The 27,290-nt window shown below is 64.1% G+C and overlaps 1 protein-coding gene across 1 annotated transcript in view; it reads left to right on the top strand.

The window, feature by feature from the left end:
* The window catches only part of EFNA2 (ephrin A2), a 46,993-nt gene extending 38,259 nt beyond the window's left edge, over positions 1-8,734 (top strand). Inside the window, exons 2-4 of the mRNA XM_086477598.1 lie at positions 4,072-4,361; positions 6,936-7,001; positions 8,613-8,734. Coding sequence (XP_086333724.1) covers positions 4,072-4,361; positions 6,936-7,001; positions 8,613-8,734 — 478 coding nt within the window. The remainder of the gene's footprint in view (positions 1-4,071; positions 4,362-6,935; positions 7,002-8,612) is intronic.
* Positions 8,735-27,290: the final 18,556 nt, after the last annotated feature.

Raw genomic sequence — 27,290 nt, 5'->3', positions numbered from 1 at the left:
CGCCTGCAGCCGGCGGCGGCACAGTGTGGTGGGTGCTGCTGGTGGTGCCCGAGTGGCCGTGGGGAGCCCCGGGGTTAAGCACGAGCTGCCGAGGGGACGGGAATGACGCCATAGCTGCTGGGTGGAGAATCACCCGGCTGCCACCGCAGCCCCGGCACCGTGGCGGGGGGACCCAGCCTGGCTCTGCGGGCGGGGGGACGTGGGGTCCCTGCTGCCGAGAGGGGCCGGGGCTGTTTCCAGGTGGGGTGAACCTGGATTCGCTCCAAGCTGAGCGTTTTCTTCGCCTCGAGGATGTTGTGAATTGGCACCCGTTGGCCAAAGGGGGGTTGCTCCTCTCACCAATGGCAATTCCCAGTGGACCAAAGAGCCGGGGTTTTTTTCCCTGAGCCGGTGTCCCCGCGTCCTGGGGACTCGAGGGCTCAGCGGAGGAGGGGACAGGGCTGCTTGTCCCACTCACCTCTCCGAGATGTGGGTGCGGGGACTGCCGTGTCTGCCAGCCCAAGTGGTCCGTGCCCGGCACGGAGCAGGGTGTGCCAGCGCGGAGCGGGCTGTGCCGGGCACGGGGCTCTGCCGGGGTCCAGCTCCCGGAGGGTCCCCGGCTGCGGTTTGTGAAGCTGCGGCTCCTGCAAGCGCTGCTCACGGCCGGACCCGGGGGGCACGAGAGGGGCTGCTGGCACCCGCTTGGCCCCGGCCCCTCGCCCTTCCCTGCCCCGCCGAAAGCCGTATCTTATTTTTTCTGTTTTGAAGCAGACGAATTAGCGGTGTGCCTCGTTCAGACAGTTCAAACCCCACTCGTTTTAATTAGCGCGGCCTGGCAGCCCTGCTGCGGGTATTACACGGGGCGACAGCGCGCTTTCCAGGTGGCGGGTTTTTAAAATGCTGTTGACATTTTGCAAACTGAATGACTTAAACGATAACAAATTAACAGACGGCTCCGTGCGTGCGTGCGGGGCTGGCTCGGCATGAGCCTCCGCCACGCGCCTCTGTGAGCAAATTCGGTTATCGGAGCGTGTCCGGGCACCGGCACCTCTCCCCGCGCCGAGGTGCCTGTGCTCGGGTCTCTGCACGGGCGCCGCTGCTTGGGGGTGGTTTTCGGGGCGCTGGGTACTGGGTCCGTCCTCCCTCCTTGCTGCGCCGGCGTTGGGGTCCCGGCGGCACCGCGGAGCTGGGTGCTCTGCCGGAGCTGGTGACCGCCGGGGGAACGGGGGCTCGGTGCGAGCGCTGGAGCACCCCGTTACACAGACACATCCCGGTAACCCCCAGCCCCAGGCTGTGGGGGCCGTTACCGGCTCGATGGTGCCGGGACGAGGCGGCGGCAGCTCCGGTCCGGCGCTGAGCAGAGGTCGGTGGTGGCTCCGGGGGGCCGGTGCCCGGGATGGGGTGGAACAAGCACAGAGCAGCTCCGTCAGCCCCTGTCCCCGCACCAGGCGCTCTGCCCAGCCGTGGGGTGCCCCATGCCTGGCACAGTGGCGCAGACCCCCATCCCCATGTCCCCCCATCCCTGCAGCCCCCTCCCAAGGCCGTCCCTGGGGCACCTCCGAATAAGCCCCTGCCCCGTGCCGGCTGCCCGGCTGCCTCCTCCCCGAGCCACCGGTGCTGGGCTTTGCCCGGTGTGCCGGGGCAGCGGCGCCCGGTGCTGTGGCACAGCCACGGTCCCGCCGAGCGGCTGCTTTGGGCCCCCAGGTCACACGTGTCGCAGCGTTCGGCAGAGCTGCCGGGAGGGACAGTCTGACCAGGCAGAGATGTGACATTTCTAGGGGGGTGAATCAGGAGGGGGGAACGGGGACAGAAATGAAGAATTTGCCGGCAAGGAAAAGCCAGGACAGAGCCAAGACAAAGTCACCGGTGCCTGGGGACACAAGGCCCCCAGGGTGGCAGCGCCCTGTCCCCTGCCCACCTGCCAAACGTGGGGTCCGGGCAGCCCGTGGGGGTCCCGCGATGGCAGACGGCGATGTCCCCATCCCACTGGGGTCTGTCTGTGTCGTGGTGCGATGGCAGGGACGCCCCGTCCAGCCTTGGCCTTGACTCCAGCGCAGCGTCCCCCCGGACCAGTTAACGCCTTGTGCCAGCCCCAGCGAGGGGTCTGCGGGGATGGGGACAGGGATGGGGACAGGGCACGGGCCCTGCAGCCCATGTGGCGGGTGCCACCGTCCCTCAGCCAGCCCTGCTGCGGGGTGGGGGGGCTGCGAGCGCCTCCAAGGCTGGAGCCCCCCGCCCCACATCCATCCCCCCAAACCTGCTCTTAGCCTTGAACCCGACTTTGTGCCTTGTGACCCTAAAAGCGCTGGGCTGGGCGGGAAGGCGGGCTCAGGGGTGGGGGTGCTGGGTGGGCACGGGGGTCTCCCGTGCTCGGTGGGGCCAGGGGGAGCCTGGGACCCATCTCAGGCTGGGGTGCACCGTGCTGGGGTACCCTGTGGCTCCCCCGCACCCACCGCCCCCCCTCTCCGCAGAGGGTGACCCCCTCCTCGCAGCCCCCGCCAGCGCCTGTCTCCGTCTGTGCCATTTATCAGAGCTAATCAGCTTTAATTCGGCAATTTGTCAGCCCGGCGAAGGCCCGTGGAGTTGATTTTTTTTTAAAAAAAATAAAAAATAATAATTATTATTATTCCCCTGGTAAGCGTGGGCCCTCCCGTTACAATCGCCTTTGCTTGGGCTTTAATAACGATCATTAAAATAAATAATTTTTTTAAAATAAAAGACAGAGAAGAGGGATTTTGAAATTTTTTTTTTTATTGTTTTGTATGCGTTTGAAAATTGTTTCCCAGTAAATCTTGGCCCTTTGTATTAATTTTACATTTTCAAATGTTACCTTGCCAGGGGCAGGGTTGGCACAACTGACTCGGGAAAGGAGAGAGAAGGAGAGAGAGAAAAACCCTTCTCCTTAATTAGCGCGTTTCCCTGTGTGATCAGAGTGCTTATGAGCAGGTAATGAGCTGGATGGGGGGTGGCCGCCGCCGCTCGGCTGCTCCGGCGAGGCTGGAGGACCAACCCCCCCCCCCGCCACCCTCCTTCTGTCCCCCCCTTCCCTTTTTGGGGCGCTGGGTGCCTTTTGGGTCGCTCTCCGTCACCGCCGGCGCTTCGCTGCCGTCCCCGGCTCTGCAGCGGTGCCCGCGTGGGGTGTCCTGTGCGATGAGTTCGAGCCAGTCTCAGCCCTGCTCGCGGCTGCTGGAGACTCCGGTGGGCGCAGGGGGTGGCGGGGAGCCCCGAGATGCTGCTTTGGGTCGGTCGGGGGGGCCGTGGCCGCAGTCCCCATCCCACCCAGGCCAGCGCCGATCCCTCCGGCCGCTGACCGCCCCAGGGCCGAGCCGCGGGGCTGCACGTGGAGCTGCTCCTGGGGTCCTGGAGCCGTGGGGCGTCCCCTGTCCCTGGTCGTGCCAAGGTGGGGGGGGGGTTCTGCTGGCAGGGGGGTGCGCTGCGCCGCAGGGGCCTCAAATTAATTAGCGAAGAGAACGCGCTCGCCATGGGCGGGGGGAAGCCAGGCTGCCGGGTTGGCTCCTGGGGGAGCCGGCGAGTTTGGCCGGCGAGCTTCATCGGTGCCGGTAGCACCGGGGGTCTGCCACGTCCCTCCGCACCGGGTGCAGTTTGGGGATGGGGGGTCGCGGGGGTCACCCCAAGGAACTGGGGGGGGGGTGTGGCTGCTGGACAGGAGCTGCTGGCGTGCGCCACGGCGTTCTCCAGCGCCGCTAATCCCTTAATCTCTCCGATAATCAGTGCCAGAAACGCAAATTACCCCGGGATTGCAGCGCACAGCTGCGGCGGTGCCAACGCTGCGGCCGTGTGGCCGTGAATAGCGATTTTTTGGTGACTTCCTACCGAGTGGGGCCGGTTTATCGGGGTAAAACAAAGAGGCTCCGGGTTAATCTTGTAGGTGGAGGGGGGTGTTGGGGTGGGCAGGGGGCTGGGGTGCCTGGGAGGGGGCGATGGGGAGAGGAGAGCGGCGCAAGGCCAGGCTGGGCTGGACCGGGCCCTGGGTCGTGGTCAAAGCAAGGTTTCGGTGTGCCCTGTGCCGTCGGCACGCCCGTGGTGAGATCCGGTGAAACGCGGTCCCGCTGACGCCGGCTCCTCCCGCAGGTTTCACCGCGGGGACTACACGGTGGAGGTGAGCATCAACGACTACCTGGACATCTACTGCCCGCACTACGAGGAGCCGCTGCCCGAGCCGATGGAGCGCTACGTCCTCTACATGGTCAACTACGAGGGGCACGCCTCCTGCGACCACCGGCAGAGGGGCTTCAAGCGCTGGGAGTGCAACCGGCCCGACTCCCCCAACGGGCCCCTCAAGTTTTCGGAGAAGTTCCAGCTCTTCACCCCCTTCTCGCTGGGCTTCGAGTTCCGACCCGGCCACGAGTACTACTACATCTGTGAGTGGGGGTCGCCGCGGGGAGGGCACGCGCGGGGGTCTGGCGAGCCCGGCCCGGGGACGTCCCCAGCGTCGCCCCGCGGTGCAGAGCGGACCCGGAGGCTGAGCCGCACGTGGCGCGGTTTGGTGACCCGAAACGCTGCAGAGCCCCCCAGACCCAGCCAGGCCCTTGTGCCGGCAGCGCCGGCGCGTCCAGCTCGAGGCGGGCGCACGCTCTGCCGAAAGCCTTCGCCGGGGCTGAGCCACAGCCGTGGCCGCGAGGTGGCCACGAGAGCGGCCGGGGCTTTCCAGGGACCGCAGGGTGACGGGGACATGATCCCATCCCTGTGGAACCACCACCGGGCACCGGTAAAGGTGCCGCACCGGCGCGGTGGCACAGCCGTGCCGGCCCCAGGCAGCGCCCCGCACGCTCCCGTGTGTTCCCGTGCTCTCCCGGGGCCGCGCTCCTCTTCCTCACCCAACAGATGAAGCCCAAACTGCCTGGCCCGCTCTGGGGGAAACTTCCCTGCCAGCGCCTGGGTGCCGGTTGCAGGATTGGGGCCCGCAGGATGGAGCCGATCCGGCCCCTCTGGAGCAGCCAGGGCAGAGGAGGGGGAGAGCAGCCAGACCCGCTTCCTCGGAGCCTGCTGGAGCCGTGGAAAAATAAGCTAATGGGGCTCGGCTGAGGCGCTGGGAGTCTGGCAATCAATAAAGGGTAGGGAAAAAAATAAAAAAATGAGGAGCCGTGACCCCCAAGCACTCAGCGGTGTCACAGGGAGACAGGGACGCCTCTCTTCTCACGCCGGAGCCAGCCGGCACGCTTATCTTCCTTATTATTTCTCCCCCTTTTTCCTAAAGCATCTGTTTTCAGCCCACTTAATTTGTTCCTTTTATCTATATTAAATTACCATTTTTTCCCCCCTCTCCCTCTGCCCCTGTAAAATGTCACTCGCGGAATAACTGCATCTACAACTCTCTCCCTCCCCCCCCCCCCGCCCGCCCCGCTTTATTTTATTTTATTTTATTTTTTATTTTTAATGTCGTTAGGGAGAGATTACACAGAAGTAAATGGTGAAGCTGATCATTGCTAAACCGGTTAGAATTCATGTCATGCGGAACATTAGAAATTATGCCTCTTTGAGGAGCCGTATTTAGCAGACATGAAAGAAAAGAAATTACCTCCTCCTCGAGCTCGCAAATTGGAACGCCATTAACCTCGCGGGCACGGGGACGCGCTGGTGCTCCCGGTGCCGGGTCAAGGGCATGGGCTGGCCCTGGGGATGGAGCCGGCGGACGGGGCTGCCGCGGGATGCCCGCGGCTCGGCTCGGCTCGGCACGGCACGGCGCGGCGCGGCGTGACCCTCTCCTTCCCCACGTGGAGTGTCGCGCCAGGGAGGAAGAGCAGAGGGAAGGGCAGGAATAAAACCGGCCCGTGGAGGCTCTGCGGCATCGCCCCGAAAGGGCCGTGCCCGGGGGTGCCGGGGCTGTGCCCGTGCCAGCGGAGCGGCAAGGATGCTGAGCCGGGGCTGGATGCGACGGCCGACGGGTCTGGGGGTGCACGGCCCCCACGGCGGGGGGGTGCTGGGGTGCCCGAGGCGGGTGTGCGGCTCTGGGGTGCAGAGAGGAGCGGGGTGGAGCCTGGGGGCACCGGGGACCCGGCCGAGCCGGCGGCGCCTCTGCGGCTCTGCCACGGTTTGATTTGGTTAAAAGAAATCAGAGGGGTCCTGCGGAGCAGCGGGGAGCGGTGCCCGCGTCCCCATCCGTACCAGGACCCCGCCGTGTCCCTCCCGCAGCGCTGGAGGGGAGTGACGGTGGTGGCCTGGTGCTGCCGGAGGGGACGGCGTGTGCCGGGGCAGGGCTGGCCCCTCTCCTGCGAGCGGCATCTCAATTCCCCCTTTCCTCCGGCTGAAATGAAACTTCATTGCGAATCGTGCCCTCTCCCCTTCTTTAATTCAAAGAAACAAAAAGAGGAAAGAAAATTGAATTTCTTTAAATACATATATATATAAAAATCACATTTTCTCATATTGAGAGGGGACTTCCACCAGGATAATTATTCCAGTTACTCCCTTTCTCTCTCCCAATGAGTATTATTATTCTTTTTCTGTGCCTTTATCCTCATTTTGCCCGTTCGGGGAGAGCCGCGCAGCCCTGCCTGTGCTCCCCACAACGGGGACAAAGGCCACACGAGCCGTCCTCGTCCCCTGCCCCCGGCGGGAAGCTCCAGCTGTGCTGGGACCAGCAGGGACCCTTTACTGGGCCAGTTTGCCGCTGGAGCTGCACTGGAGCAGGGCAGCCCCTGCGGTGGCTTTTAAGGTTTGGTGGTGCCATGAGCTGGAAAGCCCCGTGGGGGGCTGCCCCCCTCCCGGCTCGGGCCCCCCATCCCCGGTCCTGTGCGGCGGGGTGGATGTGGCCGCCCGTCCCCCCACCCCGGGGCGTCTTGGCGGTGCCGCGGCGGGTCGCGGCGCGCGTGGACCCTCGGGGGGTCCCTGAGGTGGGTCCCTGCCCTGAGCCGGGCTCTGCTGCGTCCCCACGGGGGGGCTGAGCCGCTGCCCCCCCTGACCCACCCCCTTCTCTCCCCTTTGCTCCCCTGCAGCCGCGTCCCCCCCGAACCCGGTGGACAAGCACTGCCTGAAGCTGAAGGTTTATGTTCGGCCAACGAGTAAGTGAGTGGGGGGAGCCGGGGGGAGCCGGGGGGAGCGGTCCTGCCCCACGGGGCCGGTGGTCCGGGGCGAGTGGGGACCGTGGAGGGGGATGGGATGCCCCGGGTCCCACCTGAGCACCGGCTGGATGGGGATGGGGATGGGGACGGTGCCCACGGACCTGCCAGAGCCACCCCGGCGGTGTCTGGGCTGTGGTGGGCACGTCGCCTGCGTGGTGGGCATTCGTGGTGGGCATTCGTGGTGGGCATTCGTGGTGGGCATTCATGGTGGGCGTTCGTGGTGGGTGTTCGTGGTGGGTGTTCGTGGTGGGCATTCATGGTGGGCATTCATGGTGGGCATTCATGGTGGGCATTCGCCGCCGAGTTTCAGATGGGGGGAAAAAAAAAATACAATATTCGCTGCACAGTGGCTACTTTTCAGAATCAAATAACTCAGCCATTTAAAAAAACAAATTAATAATTTTCTTCTCCTGTTAACATGTAATTAGCAAATGGCAGCAGCTCTCCCTGGGGAAGAGTGCCTGCGAAATGTCACCATTTAAAAGGATGTCTTTCTCTTTTTTTATTTGCATGGCTTTAAAATAAAACCCAATATAATGAAACCGTCTGTAAAAAATCATTCGGTTTTGTTCAGGACTAGGGCATAACAGGGGGGAAAAAATCTCTCCCGATAGTATTTTTTAGTATTTTAGTAATATTGGTATTTTATTACGCCGATGCCTCGCAGCGAGGAAGGGCTGCCTTTGTGCTGCTCGGGGAGAGGGGCTTTGCCCCGGGGGCTGCGGGGGCTCCCCGAGGGCCGTCCCGGGCTGGGCACCGCTCGCTTGGGTCTGGCCCCCAGTCCTTGAAACCTTCTCGATTGCAAACGCCCAGCACAGGGAGACCCCGGTCTCGGGTGACCCCACACTCCAGGACACGGGGGATGTGGGGACCAGGGTGGGGGGGGGATGGAGCGTCCCCGGACAGGAGCAGGCTCTGCTTTTCCTGGCTCAAGGTCCGTAAAAATCCTTAATCCAGTAACAAACATGAGCGAGCCGAGCCCGGGGAGCGCGTTAACAGCTTCAGCCGTCATTTAACGTGTTCTCCCACGTGCTCTGGGCTGCCCCCGGCCGGGGTTTGCCTGTGGGACCACCGGGCTGTGGGTGAGTGGGTGCCCCTGCCCCGCACGGCTGGTCCGTCCCCGCCACGTCTGAGCCACCCCGGGCACGGCAGCTGATCCCCCTCGCCCAGTGCCACCCGCCTCTGGCACACAGGGCTTGGGAGGGGACGGGACACAACGCTGCCCAGTCCCACCTAGAGGGCAGGAACCGGAGCCCCCCGTGCCCTCGCCCACCCTCCAGCCCCGGGGGGGCATCCATGGTGTCCCTGTGCCTCCCATCCGTGGGGCACCGGGCTGCCGGCGCGGCACGTCGGGGGTGGCGCAGGGCAGCCTGGCAGCAGTGCCTGTGGGGACGCTGGGATTTGGGGGGGACACCGGCACCCAGCTCCTTGCCACGGGGGACGCCAACCCCCAGGGGGCCGAGCATCACCCCCCTTCTGCCAGGGCAGGGTCTGCCCCACAGCGCGGCCGTCCCGCCGCCGGCTCACGCCTCCCTCTCTTCCCTCCCGCAGACGATTCCCTCTACGAGTCCCCGGAGCCCATTTTCACCAGCAACAACTCCTGCTGCAGCCTCAGGGTCCCGCACGCCGTGCTCGTGGTGGTGCCGGTCGTCTGGACGCTCCTGGCCTCGTAGCGGCGACGCCGACGTGCCGGGGAGCGGCTCCGCGGGGAAGGAGCAGCCTGGGGACGGGGCCTGGCCACCCCGGGTCGCCTTCAAGCCGCGGCTCCTGCGGCAGCGAGACGGAGGCCGCCGGTGCGGAGGGTCGGTGCTGCCGGCAAGAAGCTCGCCCGGATCCTGCCGCCGCGTGAAGCCGCCGCCTTCGCGCCGGCAACGGGGAAGGGCTGCGCGGCGGGACGGATCCTGGCTGCGCGCGCCCAGAGCTCCCGTCCCTGCGCTGCGGCTCGCTGGGCTCCATCCCTCCCTGTCGGATGTCGCTTTTTACATTTCTAGACCAAATAGAGAGTCCTCGTTGGGGTTTTTGTTTGGTTTTTTTTTTAAAAAAAAAAAGAAAAAAGATTTTTATTTTTATTTGTTGGGTTGTTTCAGTCCGGGCTTCTCCGTGTCAGACTGACCCGCACGGGGCCGGGCTCAGCCCCCTCCCGCTGAGCCCCTCGCCGGGGCGGCTGCGGCGGCACCCTTCCTTCGCCCGGCCACGGGCAGAGCCGCGGGCAGCGCCGGGACACCGGGAGAGACCGACGCCAGCGATGGTGCCGACGGCTCCGTCGTCGCAGACTCCTTTCCAGCCCGGCCATCGCTCCGGCAGCAGGACGTCACGGCGCCGGCCCCGCCGCGCTTCCCCTGCCACCCCCCTGCCACGGGGGCGCAGGGACGGGGGGCCTGGACGGACACGAGCCCCCGCTGAGCGGCTGGTGGGGTGACCCCGGCCCCACCACTCGTGCCACAGATGTCACCGCTGTCCCCATGGGACCCTGGGGCAGCTCCGCAAAAAGCAAACTGGACGTACCGAGGGGAGCACCGGGGATGGCCGGCCGGCACGGGGAGCACCAAGGGTGGCCGGCGCCGGGAGCACTGGGGTTGGCTGGCGGGCATGAGGAGCACCAAGGGTGGCCGGCGCCGGGAGCACCGGAGATGGCCGGCCGGCATGGGGAGCATCAAGGATGGCCGGCGCTGGGAGCACTGGGAGCACTGGGGTTGGCCGGCTGGCACAGGGAGCACCAAGGATGGCCAGCACTGGGAGCACCGGGAGCACTGGGGTTGGCCGGCCGGCACGGGGAGCACCAAGGATGGCCGGCACTGGGAGCACCAGGAGCACCGGGGATGGCTGGCCGGCACGGGGAGCACCGCCGGGCGCTGGGAGCCGGCGGGCCGGGCTCGCCCAGCAGCTGGGATCGCGCCGAGGGCCCTTGGCTGGAGCCGGGGACGGAGCCCCCGTCCGCAGCGGGGCTGGTCTCGCCGGGGCAGGAGGAGCGTGCCGGCCCGGCGCTGCCCGTGCGGCGGGTTCTCCTCCTCCGCACCCTTCTGCTCTGCGCCGCGTCCCCCCGATGCCTCGGGGGTGCCGGAGCCCCCATGGCGGGGGCCGGTGGCCACGTGCGGGGCCGTCGTGGCGTTCCCCGTGGTCACCCCTTCGTCCCCCGGCTGCTGCCGGCGTGCCCGGCGTTCCGAGGCTCGGCGTGGGGATTCCTTCCTTTTCCTTCTTTGCATTAATAAAGAAAAGCCCACGACACCCCCGATCCGAGGTTGGCCTGACCCCAGGGGTGGCAGGTCCCCAAGGAGGGGTCCCCCACAGCCCCGGGGCCCGACCCCTCCTCGCCTTAAATCTGGGGCTGTCCCACCCGGGGCGGGGGGGGGGATATGTCCTGCGCCCGTCCCGCAGAGCGTGTGGTGTGTCCCCCACCCCCCCCCCCCAGGGGCTCGGTGGTCCCGGGGGATGACGGCGATGGGCTCGGACCCGGCCGCAGCCCCTCCTGCGGGCGCCTTTTCCGAGCGCACCCCAGACCCTGGCGGCGGCGGGGGCCGGCGGGCCCCGTCCCTGTACATACAGCGCTATACTGTGAGCGGTTTTTTTTATGTATTGTTGAGAATGGATTTTATGGAAGGGTTTATCTTATTTTATTTTTATTTTTTAGACTAGGAAGCTGAAATCTCGCAATAAGCTCATCTCGACCATCCAAAAAAATACTAAAAAAAAAAAAACCCCACAAAAAAAAAACAACCACCCAATTAAAAAAAAAAGTCACATTCCCCGCCGTCCCGTCCCTGTCCCCGTGTGTCCAGACCAGGTCGTGGTTCTCGAAGGCGAGCGAAAGCATCGTGTTTCTGCAGGGGATGAGGGAGGGCACCCACCCAGCCGGGCGCTGAGCACCCGCCGGGCTCCGGCGAGGAGCCGGCAGCACCCACCTGCCGCGGTGCCGGCTCGCGGGGGAGCGGTGACAGCGAAACCTGGCCTTCGGTCTGTGTTTTATATATATATAGATTATATATATAAATATCTATATTGTGTACAGCGACTGTGGGAGAGTGGAAAAGCGACTGCGGCGGCGGGGCTGGCAGGGGCCGGCAGCCGCGGCGAGGGGGTGGTGAGGGCTGGGGGGGCTTCGCTGTGGCCGGGCTGTCCCTCGGGGGCGGCCCATCGTCGGCGCTGGTTCTGCGTGTTGGTCTCCGTCCCGCCTCGCTTCGTCCTTCGACACGCCGCTTTCGTCCTCGACGTCGTGCTGATGGTAACCGGATCACCGCCCCATTTGGATTCTGTATTTTTTTATAATAAAATAAAAATAAATGTCGTGTGAGGCCCTTGCTTTCGAGGAATGACTTTCCCTCCCAACGCTTCGGTGCCGTGTCGCCGGGTGGGGGGTGTCCGGCCCCGCCGTGGGCACCAGGAGCCGCCGGCCGGGCGGAGCTGGAGCGGCCAACGCCGGCCCCGGGGTGGCCACGCTCAGCTCCGTCCCCGCTCAGCCCTCTCCCCCGGTGCGACGGGGCCGTGAAGCCAGACCGCTCTGCTGGGTGGTGTGTTAATTACGGGAAGGATTTAATTACCGCGTTAATGAATAATAATGGATATTAAATTAATTAATATGCAATTGTTGATAGTACTTAATTATTGGAGGAGATGCAGCCTGGCGGGTGGGTGCTCGGGGCTGGGCTGCTCCGGCGTCTCCCCGGGCGCTGTCGCAGCCCCGGCTGCTTGCCCGCCCCTGCCTCAGTTTCCCCCATGCTGGGGCGGTGTCGGGCCACTGACAGGTGACATCCCGGGAGGCCACCGAAGCCGGGACAGGCTGCTCGTATGTGGCATCACAAGGATCCTTTGCCAACGCGCTCATCGCATCTCCCAGCCCCTGAATGAGCAGACCCAGCCGGGGGGGGGAGGGAGGGAGGGAACCCCCCACCTGCTCTTTTTTTTTTCCTTAAATACTAAATAACTTTTTTGTGTGGCCCGTGCTCGTTCCCAGCGTTTAATGCCTATTTCAGCATAATTAGCAGAATAGGAACAATCTGGTGTTAATTAATTGGAGCTCCTACAGCTGATCCGGGGCTCTGAAGTTTGCCACCAAAGACTCATTTTGCTTTTGAATACGGGCCGCCGGTGTGCCAGGAGCAGGGAGAAATACCAGCACCCACAGCCGGGGAGGTGGTGCTGCGTCGGGCTCTGTGGTCGCTGTCGGCTCTGCCAGCGGTGGGCTCGGGCAGTGCCAAGTGCCGGGGAACGAGGCTGGCAGGGACTCACCAAAAAAAAAGGTAATTTTTTAGACCCACTCGGTCATTTTTTTTGAGGGCTGACTCATGATTTTTTTAACACTGGGGGTTGGAAAGACGGAGTTAAAAATAGCAAGCTGGCAGGCGCAAGGCTGAGACGGATCATCGTCGGTAATTAATTAATAAAGTCATGGATTTTTAAGGCCTGAAAGGGATCATTTAGCTCAGGCAGCCCGTCTCTTGGAGGTGTCGAGGTTTGATTGAAGGAAGGTGGTGAGGGGGAGCCGGTCCAGCCCTGGGTGCTCCTCCTGCTGCGGGCACCACCACGCAGTGCCCCCGGGTAGTGCCCGTCGTTCCGGCCTTTATTGTGTTTGACGTGGGGCTGGATGGGGGCTCACGGGGCCGGGGCTGCGGGCGAGGGGCTGGGGCCCAGCACGTCCCACCTGCCTCGTGCACGGGGGTCCCCGCAGCTCGGGGGCCTCGCCAGCCCCGCGCAAAGGGGAGAGGGGCCGTGGGGACCTGCAAATGCTGCCACAAGGGTCGTTGGAGCCGGGTCATGAACCTCGAGCTTCCCTCGACCCCGCATCGAGCGGGGCCGGGGTCATCCCCTCCCCGGGCATCGCCGTTTCTCACCACCCTCCCGCTGTCGCCCGAACCCCGTCGGCAGCGTCTGCGTCACCGCGCGGGGAACGGGGGCTCCCTGCCCGGCTGGAGGCTGCGGCGACGCCGGGGGGAATAACCCGCCACAGGGAATAACCCGCCACAGCAGATGGGCCGTCGGGGACGGGAAGGGGTTTCCCATCTCTCTCCTTGTTTGACGTGTCTGGCACTGCTGGAAAGCAAAGATTTCCTCTGCACGCTGACCCGGGGAAATAAGACATGTCTTAAACCTCTTCTTCTCTTTAAACGTGGTGGCGTGTGTGAAGGAAGTGGAAGGAAACTGCCCCCAGCCCCAAGGGGGCTCCCCAGCCCCTGATGGGACCTTCCCCCCAGCCCCATGACCCCCTGAACATCCTCAGTCCCAGCTGCAATCGCGGCTTTGCCGGCAGCCAGGGGGGAGAGGGGGCAGGATGGGGCGCAGGGACGAGCAGGGGTCTGGGTACCCCCAGGGAAGTGGCTGGAGCAGGGGGACAAGGGTTGAGGGATGGGAAAGGGCACCCCTAGGACCCCCTTGCCATGGGGTGCCATCGGGTTGGGGGGGCCGAAACTGCAGCCAGAGCAGCTGCCGGAGCGATGCCCCTGAACGCGGCCGGCACCGCGGGGAGGGACGTCACGTATGGCCGGCGGTGTCTGAAATGGGTTTTTACGGGCCTGAGTCTCCTCCAGCACCAATTTGACGTGGCGGCTGCCAGGGCTTTCCGGCCGCGTGGGCACCGGCGGCGTCTGGGGTCAACGGCCCCGTTGTGACGCCGGTGTTGGGGGTTTCAGGGCCGATGGAGACGTGGCTGCAGCCCCGCACGCTGCGCTAAGGGCCGATTTGCTGCGGGGTACGGCTGCGCCGATTAATCCGGACCCCCAGGGCTGGGGGCTGGGGCCGTGTCCTTCTTCCAGATGTGCAGGCATGGGGCGGGATAAGGGCAGCTCGTGGACCTCGGCGTTCCCCGTGTGCCATAACTCCTCTGCTGAGGAGGAGCTCTCGTGGCACTGCCCTGCTCCAGCACACCCTCTCCCCTCTGCACCCTCCTCCTCCTCCTCCTCCCAGCCTGAGAGGCCAGCTCCATCTCTCCCCGACCCATATCTGGCCACAGAGATGATGGGGAGAGCTGCCCCCCACTAATCCCGGGGAGATGAAGCTCGTGTCCATGCAGGGTGGCTGCTGGGGTGCTGGTGGCCACGGGCACGGCTGGGTCACCCCAGCTGCAGCCCCAAGGGCACCTCTGGGAGGTGACAGCCCCCTTGCACCTCCCAGCCCTCCGGTGCAAAGGCAGCTCAGGGGTCCTGAGCCCCCGCGGCGGCAGCTGCCCGGTCGTGGCGTGCGCCTCTCCGAGGAGAGCAGCTCCTGGGCGTCCCCGCCGACACGCCGCTCCTGGCTCCATTTCAGCATTTCGGCTTTAATAGTTTTTTTTTTTTTTTCTGTTTAATCCCGTGAAGGCAGCGGGCTCCCCTTGCTCCACTGGCCCGTGGAATATCCCTCCTGGTGCGAAGTCACGGCTGCCGACAGCGCGGGAGCCCCATCCTCGGCTTGCTCAGGAGGGTGTAGCCCCCTGCCACCCCCCCCCCCGTGGTATCATCCAGGTTTACACCTCGGTGAGGCTCTGGATCCAGCCAGCAGCTCAGCAGTTCCCCTGGCACCTCTGGCTTCTCTCCTCGTGTTCTTGCTCTGGATTCTGAAGCCCGCAGGTGAAACGTAGCCGGAGGAGGGATGCTCAGCCGGGCAGGTCCAATCCCTGCCGTGCCTTGCAGCAGAATTTTCCCCATTTGCACCACGGAGGGGCCAGCCCGGCACCTGCTGGGGCAGGGGTGTCGCCTCGGCTCCTGCGGCAGCGCCGGGGGCAGCCCTGGGCACCGTGTGCCGAGGGAAGCGCTGGCAGCTGAGCTGAGCTCTGCCCGGGGCTGCTCGAGGCAGAGCAGGGGGCTGGGAGCACCCCGGGCTAAAAATGGTCCTTTCTGCAAAGGCCGCTTCATTCCCCAAACTTGCTGGCACCCCGACCCCACCTCTGTCCAGCCCACCCCCCTGAAATTCTGTCCCCGCTCCCCACCATGTGCTCGGGGCTCCCTCCCTGCCACCTGCCCCACGTCCCCTCCCCAGCGTCTGGCTTCAACTGGCTCCTTTTCAATGAATTCCCAGAGGCCGGGCTGTGCCCTCGCTGTGCCCTCGCTGTGCCCTCGCTGTGCCCTCGCTGTGCCCTCGCTGTCCCCTCGCTGTCCCCTCACCTCCCCGTGTCCCCCCTGGCCTCGGGCCTTTGCCTGTGGCTTGTGGATGCTGCAGAGCTCAGGCTCCTGGATGCACCAGCTCCCGTGGTGGTCCCCAAGGCTCGTGTGGTGGCCACCGAGGCTCTCATGGTGGCCCCCAAGGTTCGCACGGTGCCATCCGGCTCCCTCTACCCCCGCGGTTCCCCAGCAGCCGTGCAGAGCAGAGCACAGACCCAGCCACAGCAGGGCTCGGGGGGGACACACAACTCATCCCTGCGTCCCCTGGTCCCACCCCACGCAGGGGACCGCAGCACCCTGCAGCACCCTGTGCTCACCGCGGCCTCACCGGCACCTCCCAGGCTCCGTCACTTCTCTCCGGCAGCTCCCAGCGCAGCCTCCTTCCCGGTTTCGGCACGGCCCCGGTAAGAGTGTGCATCCATCACCGTGAGAGGCGGCCGGGCTGGCGGGGGGAAGGCGCTGGTGAAGCAGCACGGGGGGACCCGCCGTCCCTGCCGCTTGTCTGCCGCTACCCGGCTGTCACATCCGCGCTTCACGCCCTGCCTTCCCTCCCGCCATCCCTCTCCCCAGCCTTATCTCCTGATAGGTACACGCGATACAACCGGGAACGTCCCTGGAACAAGCTGCCGGCTGCTGAGCCCCCAGGAGACCACCAGACCCGGGGGGGGGGGGAGTGGGGGTGATTTATGAAAACAGCGCGAGCGAGGAGGCCGAGGGCTTTGCTGAGCCGCGGCAGGGACGAGCCGCACGCGGTGAGGGATGCCGGCTGCCGCGGGCGTCACCGGCACCTTTGCTCCCCGGCTGATCTGGATGCGGGGCTGTGCCTGGCGCTGGAAGGGGCGGCACAGAGGGGGGGTGGGAGGCGGGTGCGTGGAGCCCCCGCGTTGTCCCTTTGCGGCCATTGATTGCCATGAAACGAGCCAGCCGGGTGTGTAATTGCGCACAGCGACGGCCGCCTCCTTTACATGCCGTTCGGCGGGGCCCTGCTCGCAGGAAATGAAACTTTTCAGGCCACTAGACATTGAGTTTCCTTCAGCTTTTAGTTCCCCCCGCCCTGGGGAGAGGAGGGGGCCGGGGGCCGCCTCGCAGGGAGGGCGATGGAGGGTGGGCTGGGGGCTGCTGCCGCCCTCCCGGGCGCGGGAGCGTCCGTAGGGAGCGATGGGTGAGAGCAGCTCGGGAGGTCAGAGCATCTCGCCGGCGCCCAGAGCGCCTTCCCTGCCCCTTCGCCCCCAGCTTGGCCGTGGGAGAGGTGAAGCCAGCGCCGAGCGGCCGCGTCCCTGCCCTCTGCCAGCCCCGCCGGCTTTGCCGGGCGGCGATTGCTCCCCCAGGCACGGAGCGAGCAGCCGTTCCCCTCGGCGAGCTGCTCTCTCGCAAGGTAACCGGCATTATATCCGGACCAATTGCTCCAGCATGATCCTCCTGAATGTTGCACAGCGTGTACACGGCGTCTTATGTAAAATACATGCCCCTGGGTGAGCCTTTTAATAGCAACGGCTCCTGCCCGGGGGGCGGGGGGGCCGCTCTCTGCCACGGCGGTGCCAAGAAATGATTGAAAAGTTGGGGCTCGCCGTAGGAAACACCCTGCTGGGGGGAACAACGTGTTTTCATTCCCCTGCCAGGTAACAGATGAAAAGAATGGCAATGAATGCTAATGGGGTGGGGAGCGGGATGCTGCGGAGGCTGCCGGGGCTGGAGCCGGGGCTGGGCAGGCGCTGGGGGGAGCGGGAACGGGGGGCGTCCAGCCCCGGGAACGCGGGAGCTGCCGGGAGGAACCCCGGTTTGGCAGGTTGGAGCCGGCCAGGCGGCACACTGCGGCACGGCGCTGGTGGGTGCGATGGGGAGGATGCTCTGGGGTGTTGTGCCAAAAGCATCAGGTTTTGCAGCAAAGCAGAGCTGGGGCAACGCACCAGCCCCCAAAATTCCCCTTGGCGGGAGCTGCCATCCCCAGGGAGCCCGTCCCGGCTGTCTCCCTCCCTGTGCCACGGCCGAGCTGCCGTCGAGGCGGCTCCTCGCAGGCAGGGCTGTGCCGGGCTGAGCTGTTTGTAAATGCAGCCGGGCTGGAAAGCGGGTGGGTAAACACGGATGAATAGCCTTCATCCACTCCAGTAAATATTTTATATCACACACCAAGAAAAGACACTCCTATTTAAATGATTTATAAAGGAAGATCATGTAGAGGTTTCTATAAAATATGTAGGGCTCCTAATCCCGACATCATCAAGCAAAGAGGACTGAAATCATATATTACCTTTTCAACAGCCTCGCCGGCTGCAGGGATACAACTGACAAATAAAAGTGTGTTTACAGCTTTTGGGCTCCTCTGGGGAGAGGTAAATCACGGCGGGGGTGGGAAGGGGAAAGGAAGCCGGAAATTAAGTGGCAATTTCTGTCCGTCACGGCGGCGCAGGGGGATGCCGGACTCGGGGGGCCCCGGTGTCCCCATCCCGGGCGGTCGTGCTCTGGGTGCAGCGACGCTCGTCCCCCAGCGGGATCCCTGGGGGGGGGGGGTGGGCAGAGGGTGCAAACCCCCCCTGGGGTGCCCCGGGCCACGCTGATGTGCAGTGGGTTGGTGCAGGAGGCCTTGCCCCGCTCCGAGCTGGCCCCGCAGCACCAGCAAGGGTGGGTTGTCCGTGGGCACCAGCGGAGTCAGGATCAGGCCCGCGGGGATCCGGCCCTTCGAGCTTCGGCGCCGGCATCCGCCCCCTCCACGCTGCCGCTCGACGCGCCCGTTGCCCCGTTCCCCCTCACTGCGTCCTTTTGGGTCCGTTTATTGATTTTTTTTTTTTTTCCTACCCGCCACAGACCAGTCCGCCGCCGCCATCTCCCCAACGGGAACTGGGGGGACCCACGGCCCCGGCAGACGGCACGCACCGCGCCGGCGAGGGGCACGGCCGGGCTCTGGCAGCGGCGGCAGCGATTTGGCATGCGGCGGCGGGAGCCACCAGCCGACGGGGCCCTGGCCGCCGCGTTATTAAGGGATTAGCAAGTTGTCTTGGCGCTCAATTGTAGATAAGTGCCGCATTTTGTATTATCTTTTCACGCTGCACCGCGAAGGATGACAAAGAGACAACATGGGTGTCATGGCCTTCAGCATATCATTAAGGGTAATTTGTCTTGCGGGGAGGGGGAGGGCGAAGGGAGAGAGGGAAGGAGAGGAGGAGAGGGAGGAGAGGGAAAAGCAGTCCGGGAGGAGAGAGGGGATTAAAAACTAAGGAGAGGAGATTAGGAGTGAAATGTGAACTGTATTCAGAGTCAGCCAGGCAGGGAGAAGCAAATAGCCGAGGAGGGGACGGCCGTGCCGCGGGGGCTCAGCCCGGCAGCTGGATCCTACGCCAGGGCCAAGCCGGTGGGAGAAAGCCCCAGGGCTGGGATGGAGGAGGCAGGGTGGTGGGCAGGGTGTAGGGGGGCTTTGGAGACACCCCCCCCCCCCCTTCTTTTCCTGCACAGAAAAGCCCCGAATCCACCCGCAGCCTCGATCATATGCGTTAATCTGCAATAACGAGCAGCCGCCCAGCGTGGTGTCGCAGGCAGCAAGACGCGCACCGGGGCGCTCGAGTGAACCCATTTGCCCCCTTCACGACCCACGAACCTTTGCCATCGGCCCGGGGGGCTCCTGGAGCGGGGCTGAGGGCACAGCGGGGGGGGGACCAGGGCACATTGCAGCTCCCTGGTGCAACCCACTCCTCAGTGTAACCTGCTCTTGGTGCAACCTGCTCCTCCGGGCACCCCCATTTCTCCCAGGCTTTGCGGCGCCCCCAGCCCCATCCTCGTGGGGCACATGGCAGCCAACCCCCTTAGGAGCCGGCGGGGTCTGCTCCGCCCTGGCCTGGCAGCAAAGGGTAAAAGCAAGAGTAACAGCAAGAGGGGAACGTAGCAGAAACCCAGCGAAGCCCCCCCAGGCCGGGGAAAGCGGTGGCTGAGCAGGCGGTGGTTTGCTCTATCGGTCAGTCAATCAATCAGGAATAAAGGCGTGGGTATCGATCGGGGAAGATGGCTTTTCAGGGCCGGGTAATGGAAATATGCATCTGGAGACAGTCAGAGGGAACTGCCACTGCCGCGGTCACTGCCACGAGGAGACGCCGACCTGGTTTGCAGGAGGAGAAACCCTGCGCCCACAGCTCGCCCTCACCCAAACGCCGCTGCGGTCCCTTCCCGCAGAGCCCGGGGCGGCCGAATCCCCGAGGGGCTGGGACGCAGCCACCCTGGGGCGAGGGGCACCCAGGTACCCTCGTGGTCCCCGACCTTCTTCCTCCGCCGCAGGGACCAGGGCTGCCGGGGCTGGGGCATCCTCCCGCACCCCCTCCCTCCCCTCCCCTTCTGATAATCCTATTTTTGAACCAGGGGATTAGGATCAATACTTCACTCCTAATGCTGTGGTAATACAGTGTTACACCGCCAGCGCCAGTTCCCTGCTGAAACACTTAAGGTAGTTTAAACCCATTTGTGCCGGGGAGTGCCGTGAATCCTCAACGAGCTCCTCGCGCGGCTGAGGCAGAGCCCGGCGGGGCGGCACGGTGGGTGCCAGCCTGGCAGCTGCCCGCACGGCTGCCGGCCAAATCCAGCCCTGGGTGGCCGTAGCCAGTGGGGGAATGGTGGCCCCTGAAGCCCAGGGGGTGCTTCTGGAGCCCAAAAGAGCCAGGGGTTTGCGTGCGCCACGGCCACCGCTGTGTCCCCGGCGGCCGGCTGGGCAGGGGCCACGAGGGAGGCGCAGGCAGCGGCCGCCCCCCCTGCCTGTCTTGGCACCTCTGCTGGCCCTCGCCCAGACACCTCCAGTGCACGCATCCCTCGTGCAAGCGTCCCTCGGGCGGTCGTGCCCTCGTGCAAGCGGTTGCGGCCCCTGGGGTTCTGGGTGACCCCCGGGGTTCTGGGTGACCCCCGGGGTTCTGGGTGACCCCGGCTCTGCCCCAGCAGCCCCTCGCCGGCCATCGGGACGGACGCAGCGCGGGGCTGGGGGCGAACGCGGCCATCTTCCACGCCAAATTGGCTGAGGGGTTTGGAGGCAAACTCCCAGGGAATAGAAACACAAATATTTCCATCCAGTGCTATAATTATGAATTAGAGCAAAGCTCTGTCTTTATTAGGTGCTAATAGAGATAAAGGGGGTTTTGAAATGCAAGGCACAGCTCTATAAATGCTAATTCACCCGGAGACCTTCCTCTCTCCCCAGACTGCAGAGAACCGACGTTTCAAGGCAACTTCTCTCCAAAAAAAACCCAAACCCCTGGCCAAGCAAACTCCAAGAAACCATCTCAGCCACTTAATTAAGTTGGTTTAGCAACGCAGCAGCTCCCCTCCGCCGGGCTGCCCGGGCACCAGCGATGCCGCAGCAAACCCCATCGACGGGCTGCAGGGCCGGAGCACTGGGGGGTCCACCACGGAGCCCCTCGGCCTTCAGCCCTCTGCTCCTGGCTCCGTGGTGCCAGGGAACGACTCCCGTCCCCGGCACACACCAGGGAGGACTGACCCACCCGCCGGGCAGGCAGAGCCCGTTACCACAGCCCCGGCTTTACCGGGTGCCCCCCGTCCCCCTCCCTGTCCCCCCAAATATGTATTTTTCCATTTTCTCCCCCATCGATTTTCAATCCGTGCGGAGAAGCAAGACAATCCCGGCTGAGCTCACCCGGCTCTCGCCGCCGCTCGGCCCGACAGTCACCCCTGCCATCAGTGGCCATCCTCGGTGAGCGGCCCACGGGGTGCGGGGATGGGGGGGTCTTTGCAGGGGGCTGCTCCTGTGGGCACAGCGCTGGGTGGTGTGAGGGTCACGGTGGGTGCCAGGCTGCAGCCCACCCTGGGGGTGTTTCACTAGGGTAGGGGAACGCTGGGGGTCCCTCGCCAGGCTGGTCCTGCCGCAGCCCCTCGTCCCCCTTGGCCGTGCTCGACCCGTGTCCCGGGGATGCCGAGCTCCTCGGAGGGGCTGAGGGACGCTCGTGGCTGGGATCAGGCAGGACGGGACAGATCCTGCACCCGCATCAAGTGCTCTCGTCCCTCCAATGGTGCTGACTGTGCAGGGTGACACCGGCGAGGATCCGGCCCTCTGTGGTCGGAGCAGTTTTCAATTAAAACAAAAATATCCTGTAATAACCCACAGAGGGTTTTTTTTTTTATTATTATTTCCTTCCCTTTTTTATTTTTTTTAAATAAATCTATTATGAGGAGCTTAGAGATGTATGTAAAACCGGCAAGGGACGATTTGAGGATTAGGGATCGGCGCTGTCCTGGTGTGATGAGCAAAGAAAAGAAAATCCTGCCGGGACCGGGAAGGGGACGCCGTGTCCAGCTGGGGCGGTGGAGCAGGAGGGGGGGTCACTGCGGCAGCGGTGGCTACGGAAGAAGCAGCGGAGAGACCCCGGTGCTGGCAAAGGGGGGGTCCCCCACAGCCGCCCGTGCTCCTGCCGCGCCCCCCACCCGCCTGCATCCAGTTTAGCATAAAAGTCATTTTGGTTCGGGCCCCCCGTCTGCTGCTCCCTCATTTCCAGGCGGCTGATAACTGTCCTGAGCGCCAGGGAAACCCACCGGCTGGGGATGGAGAGCTGTGCGGGGTGAGGAGCGTTTAACCCCCTCTGCCAAGGATAATTGGCTTGTTTACCATTTCCCTGACCCCAAAAAGACAATGAAATTGTGCATGAAACCAATAGATTTTAGCCACATGCCTGCAGAGAGAGGCGACATAAATAAAATACAGACAGGGACTCGTGCGGCGGGGACGGGTAATGGATTCATAGCGTGAGCCGGGACGTGCCGGGGTTGCCTGGGGGTCGGGATGGGATGACCCCCCGGCCCCGGGTGCGCCTCGCGGTGACGCTCGGGGTGGCTTTTTGGGGCCCGATTCTGGCTTTACTGGAAACGGCCCCACAGAGCCGGCCAGCCCGGGCTGCAGCGCTGAGCCTGATTTGCAGAGCTGCTTTGGGTGAAAAACCCATATTCTGAGCAGAACCGGCTGCTGGCGGAGAGCGGCCGCGGCTCGGCGGCAGCCACCGCCCCGGGACGGGCGCAGGGTGCCAACACAGGGGTACCCGGAGCATCCCCGGGACGGCTCGTCCTGCGTCCCTGCGGCAGGCGCAGAGCTGGCACCCTCAGAGCCCCGGCTCATCCTCCTGCTTTAACGCACCACCTCTATTTATTCTGCTCCTGTAACTGTAAAATTGATTTTCTTGCAACAAGACGCTTGTCTTTCACTACTGAACGCGCCCAAATGCTCCAACATAAGACACTGGCAATTTTTAATTAGTTTCCTTTATACCTCTTGCCTCCCCGAGCAGGCATGTGGAACCGGAACAGGGGAGCCCGAAAAGGAGCAGGATCTAGAGGTGACAAAAGCATTTTTTATTCTTGATATGATTATTAATACCAGACGCCGTTTACCTAACGAGGCAGGAGCGCGGGAGGGCAGGGGTGAGCGGCACCAGGCGCGGGGAGGCGATGGGCACATCTTCTAGCTGCCGGGCTGCAGGAGCATCCTTAACCGCCACAATCCTCAAACATTCTCCCGGAGCAGCTCCTCGCCGCCCGACCCCCTCCCCACAAGCGCCCACCCGCACCCAGACCAGCCCCGCTCTGCCCGTCGCCACCCCGGCACGGCGTGAGGCTGAGCTGCCCGTCCCGGCCCCGCTTGGTTCCATCCCCGTCCTTCGTCCTTCGTGGCCAGGAGCCTGGCAAAGGTGGCAACCCCCCGGGCAGGGCGGGAGATGGGGAGGGGGGGGTTTGTCAGGAGCCCCTCGATGGCAACGTGCGGACACACGCGGCTGGTGCCGGCAAAGGGCTGATTGAAGGGGCCACGCTGCCCCTCACACCCCCCGGTAACGAGCCCGGGATTGTTAGAGCCTTAATGGCCGGTGGGCTGAGTCCTGCCCCTGCCAGCCCCCCGCCCGCACGGCCTCGCTGTGAGCCCCCAGCTCTGGGGGGGCCCACAGCCGCCCTGTGCCCCCCCGAGGGGCCGCGCCAAAGCCACAGAGCGCCGTGGCCGTGCAGGTGAGGTGCCAGCGCCACATGTCCTCCCTCCCCAGAGCCCTGGATGGAGGACCCTCATGGTGCTCCCGGCCGGAGGAAGCCCCCAGCCCCCCGTGGCACCCCCAGGCCCTGTGGCACCCCCAGCCCCCCGTGGCACCCCCAGCCCCTCGTGCACTCGCCGCTCTCCCCCCCCTGCACCTTCCCCCAAACGCAGCTGGGTGGGCGAGCTGGCCGGACCCCCGAGCATCACTGGGGTCCCCAGGAGCGGGGCGAGGTCAGGGGGGTCTTTTGGGCTGCAAGGAGAGAGCAAAGGCCCCCTGCCCTCTCCGGCGGCGCGGGGCAGCGGGAGCGCACGAGCGCGTGGACGCGTGCGCGCCCGACCGAGCGGCCCAAAAAAAGTTACTGGGGGGGGAAAGGGAGAGGAAAAAAAGGAAAAAAAAAAAAAAGCAAAGGAAAGTCCTGCAGTCTTTTGCCTTGTCAGTTCTCCGTCTGCTGTCACTCAGCCGCCGAATTCTCCTTCAAGTTGTCATAGCGAGGCTGGCGGGGATTATGCCGAGGCTCTGTCCAGAATTGATTCATGTGGAACGCGTGCTTGACGAGCGGAACCGCTGGTGTGAGCGGGAGCCGCTGAGACCCCCTATTTTCCCACCTTCCTCAGACAATCTGGTATTGTTTGGCCGCAGCCTTAGTGATCCCTGCACCGGGGCTGTGACTGACACAGCTTTGAGGCTCTAAGGCGTATTTTGAATTTCTAAAACCTCTCAGGAAGTCCCCGGGGTGCCTTCTGCCATTGTCTTGTTTCTCCTTTCGCCTTTTTCCCTTTCCACCCCGAACCCCTCCCGCCTCCCCCGCCGCCTCCTCCCCCCTTTTTTTTCCCCTTCCTCCCCCCAATTCCAGGCCCTACAATCCCTAACACGACCCGGTTGGTTTTTTCTTTCCCCCCATGTTTACGCTCTGACTCTCTGGAGCTGCTCAGCCGGTTCGCAAACATGATTTAAAAAAAAAAAAATAAAAAAAAAAAAAAAAAAGAGAAAAACTAAATAAAGCTCTAAAAGTTCCCAAATCCTTGATCCACCATGGAGAAGAAGGGCTTTACTTGTTTGCTTTTAATCGGCTGATACAAACCCCATGATGTGTTGAAAAATAATAATAGAAATAAATCTTTCACCTAATCTATCGCGTGCTTGCGTCCGTCCCGCTGCCTGCTCCGCTCCAGCCATCCCTCGACCGTCCCTCACCCATCCCTCGACCGTCCCTCACCCATCCCTCACCCATCCCTCACCCATCCATCCCCGCTGGGGCCTTGCGGAGGGACCGTCCCGCAGGATCCGGCCGAGGACTCTCCATCCCGGCAAAGTGTTTCCACCAGGAGCCCCCAAAGGGGTGCAGAGCCCCCGGCAAAGCACCGGGCTGTCCCCGGCGTGGGGTCCAGGCTCTGCTATCCCTGCCTTGAGCTTCCGTGTGCCGGGACCACCGAGCCGGCACTGCTCGTCCCCCCGCAGCCCCCGGCCTCTCCTGGGCTCGGCACTATATAACCATTTCCCATTTCCAGTCTTAATCTTATAAGAATGAATTGAGAATGACCAGCGTAAATACACAGGTGCCACTGGGAGCAGAAACCACTCTTTAATCTCAGATATGAAAACAATTCCCTGCTCCGCTCGCTAGCAATCAGCAAGTGCTATCAGTGCCGCGCTCTCCCTGGGAACAGGAGAGCTTATAAATATGAATTAGTGCAGAGAAAATCTACTCTCTTACCTAAAGCTAAATGTTATCTGGGTCCCTTTCCAGCAGTGGCTGACATTTCCAGAGTGCTTTTAGTCACATCTGCGGGAAGACAACTCATTTCTTGTCTTTTAAAAAAAAAAAAAAAAAAAAAAGGAAGAGAGGGAGAAAGGGAAGAAAGAGGAACTGGAGGAGCGGGAGGAGGACGAGCGGCGGCGCAGGGAGACGCTGCCTTTGTTTAAAGAGGGAAATGCCGGATGCTTGAGCCTCCTCCGGGAGAAGGGAGAGGCCGGGTGGGCTCTGCCCCGGCACCCGGCGCTCGCCAGGGACAGGACGGGGGGTGCGGGGAAGCCGAAGCCTCGAGGGAGCGGCACAACGAGCTCCCGCCCGAGCGAGGCCTCGAAGCGCGGGTGCTCGTGGCTGAGGCGTCGAGCAGCCCCGGGGTGGCTCCGAGCGCTGCCACCCGCCTGCCCCGGGGTCCCGCTGCGGGGGGATGTGGGGAGCAGGGACCCCCCCCCGGCACCTCGGCGCGCAGCCCGCCGCGCTGGTGGCAGCCGGGGCTGGAGGGACGGTGTGTCCCGTGGGGACGGGCACCCGCCACCCCGGCACGGAGCCCGTTGGGTTTTCCGGGCTGAAGCCTCTCTGGAGCGGAGCTGAGGAGGGTCTGGGTCCTGCAGGGATTTGGGGGGGCGGCAGGTCCCCACACGGCGCCTCTGCCCAGGGTCTTGGTGCACCACGGCCGGGTCACCTCCTGCTGCCGGCGGGGCGCCGCTGGAGCGGCACGTCTGGACCACCGAGAGCCGCCGGGTCTGGCCCGAGAGCAGGGGTCGATGCCCGAAACAGAGCCAGGAGCACCCCGGGGGACGCCGTGAACATGGGGACGTTCAGCACCCCTGGCCCTCCAAAGGGTGGGCTGTGCTGCCCTGCCAGAGCTGGGGAAGCTGAGGCACGGCGTGGGCCATGCTTCCCGCCATCCCGGCCGAGGGGATCTCTTTGGAGAGAGGGGAGAGGGCGAGGGAGGCGGTGGGGTGATGGGGAGCCTGGGCGCCGCCAGCAGCAGGAGCTCAGGCCCGGCAGCCCATCCCAGGAATGCGGTTTGCTCTGCTCCGGCGGCATCCCGGCCGGCCGCCTCTCCCCCTGCCTCTCCCGCCCTGGGTGCACGAGGGACCCCCACACGCTGCCGCCGCACCCCGAAGGGCCCCGCGGCTCCAGGGGCCGGCGCTGCTGGCGCTGGGGAAGGATGCGGCCCCGCAGCCGGCGGGCAAACCCCATCGCTCTGCCCGGCTCTGATCCCCGCTGCCCCTGCACGCCGGCCTCTCACCGCAACCGCCGCTGCGAGGGAAGGACCGACCGACCACGAGAGTCTCTAATGGGATGCTTAAGCCATCTTTTAGGTTTTTAATGAGCGGCTCCTGGCAGGAATGCTAAACATCACTAGGTAGACAGACCTGCCTCGCTGGCAGGCGGCGCGATGTGTTTCTGTGTCCTTGTCTGGCTTAAGTGAGCTCTGACCTCATTTGCTTCGTGCCGTTCAATTAACAAGGCGAGCGGTGCCGGGGAGGGGGGGGGGGATGCCGGGGGGAGTTTAACAGTATGTATTAATTTCCATTTTATGTTCCAAACAATTGAGCATCGCTCGGCGGCGGGAGGCGGCAGCCAGACCCCCTCGCGGGGACCGTTCCCAGCCGCCGCTCTGCCCGGGCTGAGCTTTGCGGGCGAAACCCAGCCCAGCGCTGGTGGTTTGCGGGGTTCGAGGGGACCTCAGGGGTCCCCACTTCAGCATCACCTTCCCGTCCTTCACCTGGGGACGGGTCCGCGCCCCGCGCAGCCCCTTCGCCGTCCTTGGGCTAATGCCCCTCCATCTTGTGCTTCATCCGGAGCGTGGATGGCTGAGCAATGAGACAGAAACGATCTGGGAAAGGGCGAGAGAGGGAGAGAAATGTTTCCTGGGATGTTAAAAAAAGCGACTTCAGGCACCTAAATTTATGCTGCTCTAAAATGGATTTTATTCCAGTGTAATGAGAGAACAAAATAATTAATTCCTCTCCCACAGACAAAAGGCTAGAGGCTTTCCTCCGGCCCCATCTTCCCACCAAGCCATCGGGAGGATGGGCTGGTTCCTGCAGCAGCTTGCTCGGTGCCAGGGCCAGATCCTGGAGGGGCAGCCTGGCCCTCTCCCGCAGGCTGGGGCCGGGTCTGCACCCCGGGAAGGCGTCCCGGCTGGGGATGGGGTGCTGCACAGGGCAGCCCCCTCTTCTCGGGGCTGCCCGGCTTGTGGGGCGCCGGGGTGTGCAGGGGACCGGGGCCGCCCGGCTGCCGTCACAGCCCCATCCCATCTCCCACCGCCCAGGCTGGGTCCAGCCCCACGCTCCACCCAGCGCCCACCCATGGATGGCAGAGCGGGGGTCGGCGGGGGTTTGCAGTCCCCTCGCCAAGGGGCGAATTCCCGGCTTTCCAAGGGGAAGGGGCTGCCTCTGCTCTTCAAACGCAGCCC

This window comes from Leptosomus discolor, chromosome 24 (assembly GCF_034619465.1).
Source record: "Leptosomus discolor isolate bLepDis1 chromosome 24, bLepDis1.hap2, whole genome shotgun sequence".
In the NCBI taxonomy this organism is placed as follows: Eukaryota; Metazoa; Chordata; class Aves; order Leptosomiformes; family Leptosomidae; genus Leptosomus; species Leptosomus discolor.
Note: the sequence above shows the minus strand (reverse complement) of the source record. Positions and strands in the feature narration are given on the sequence as shown.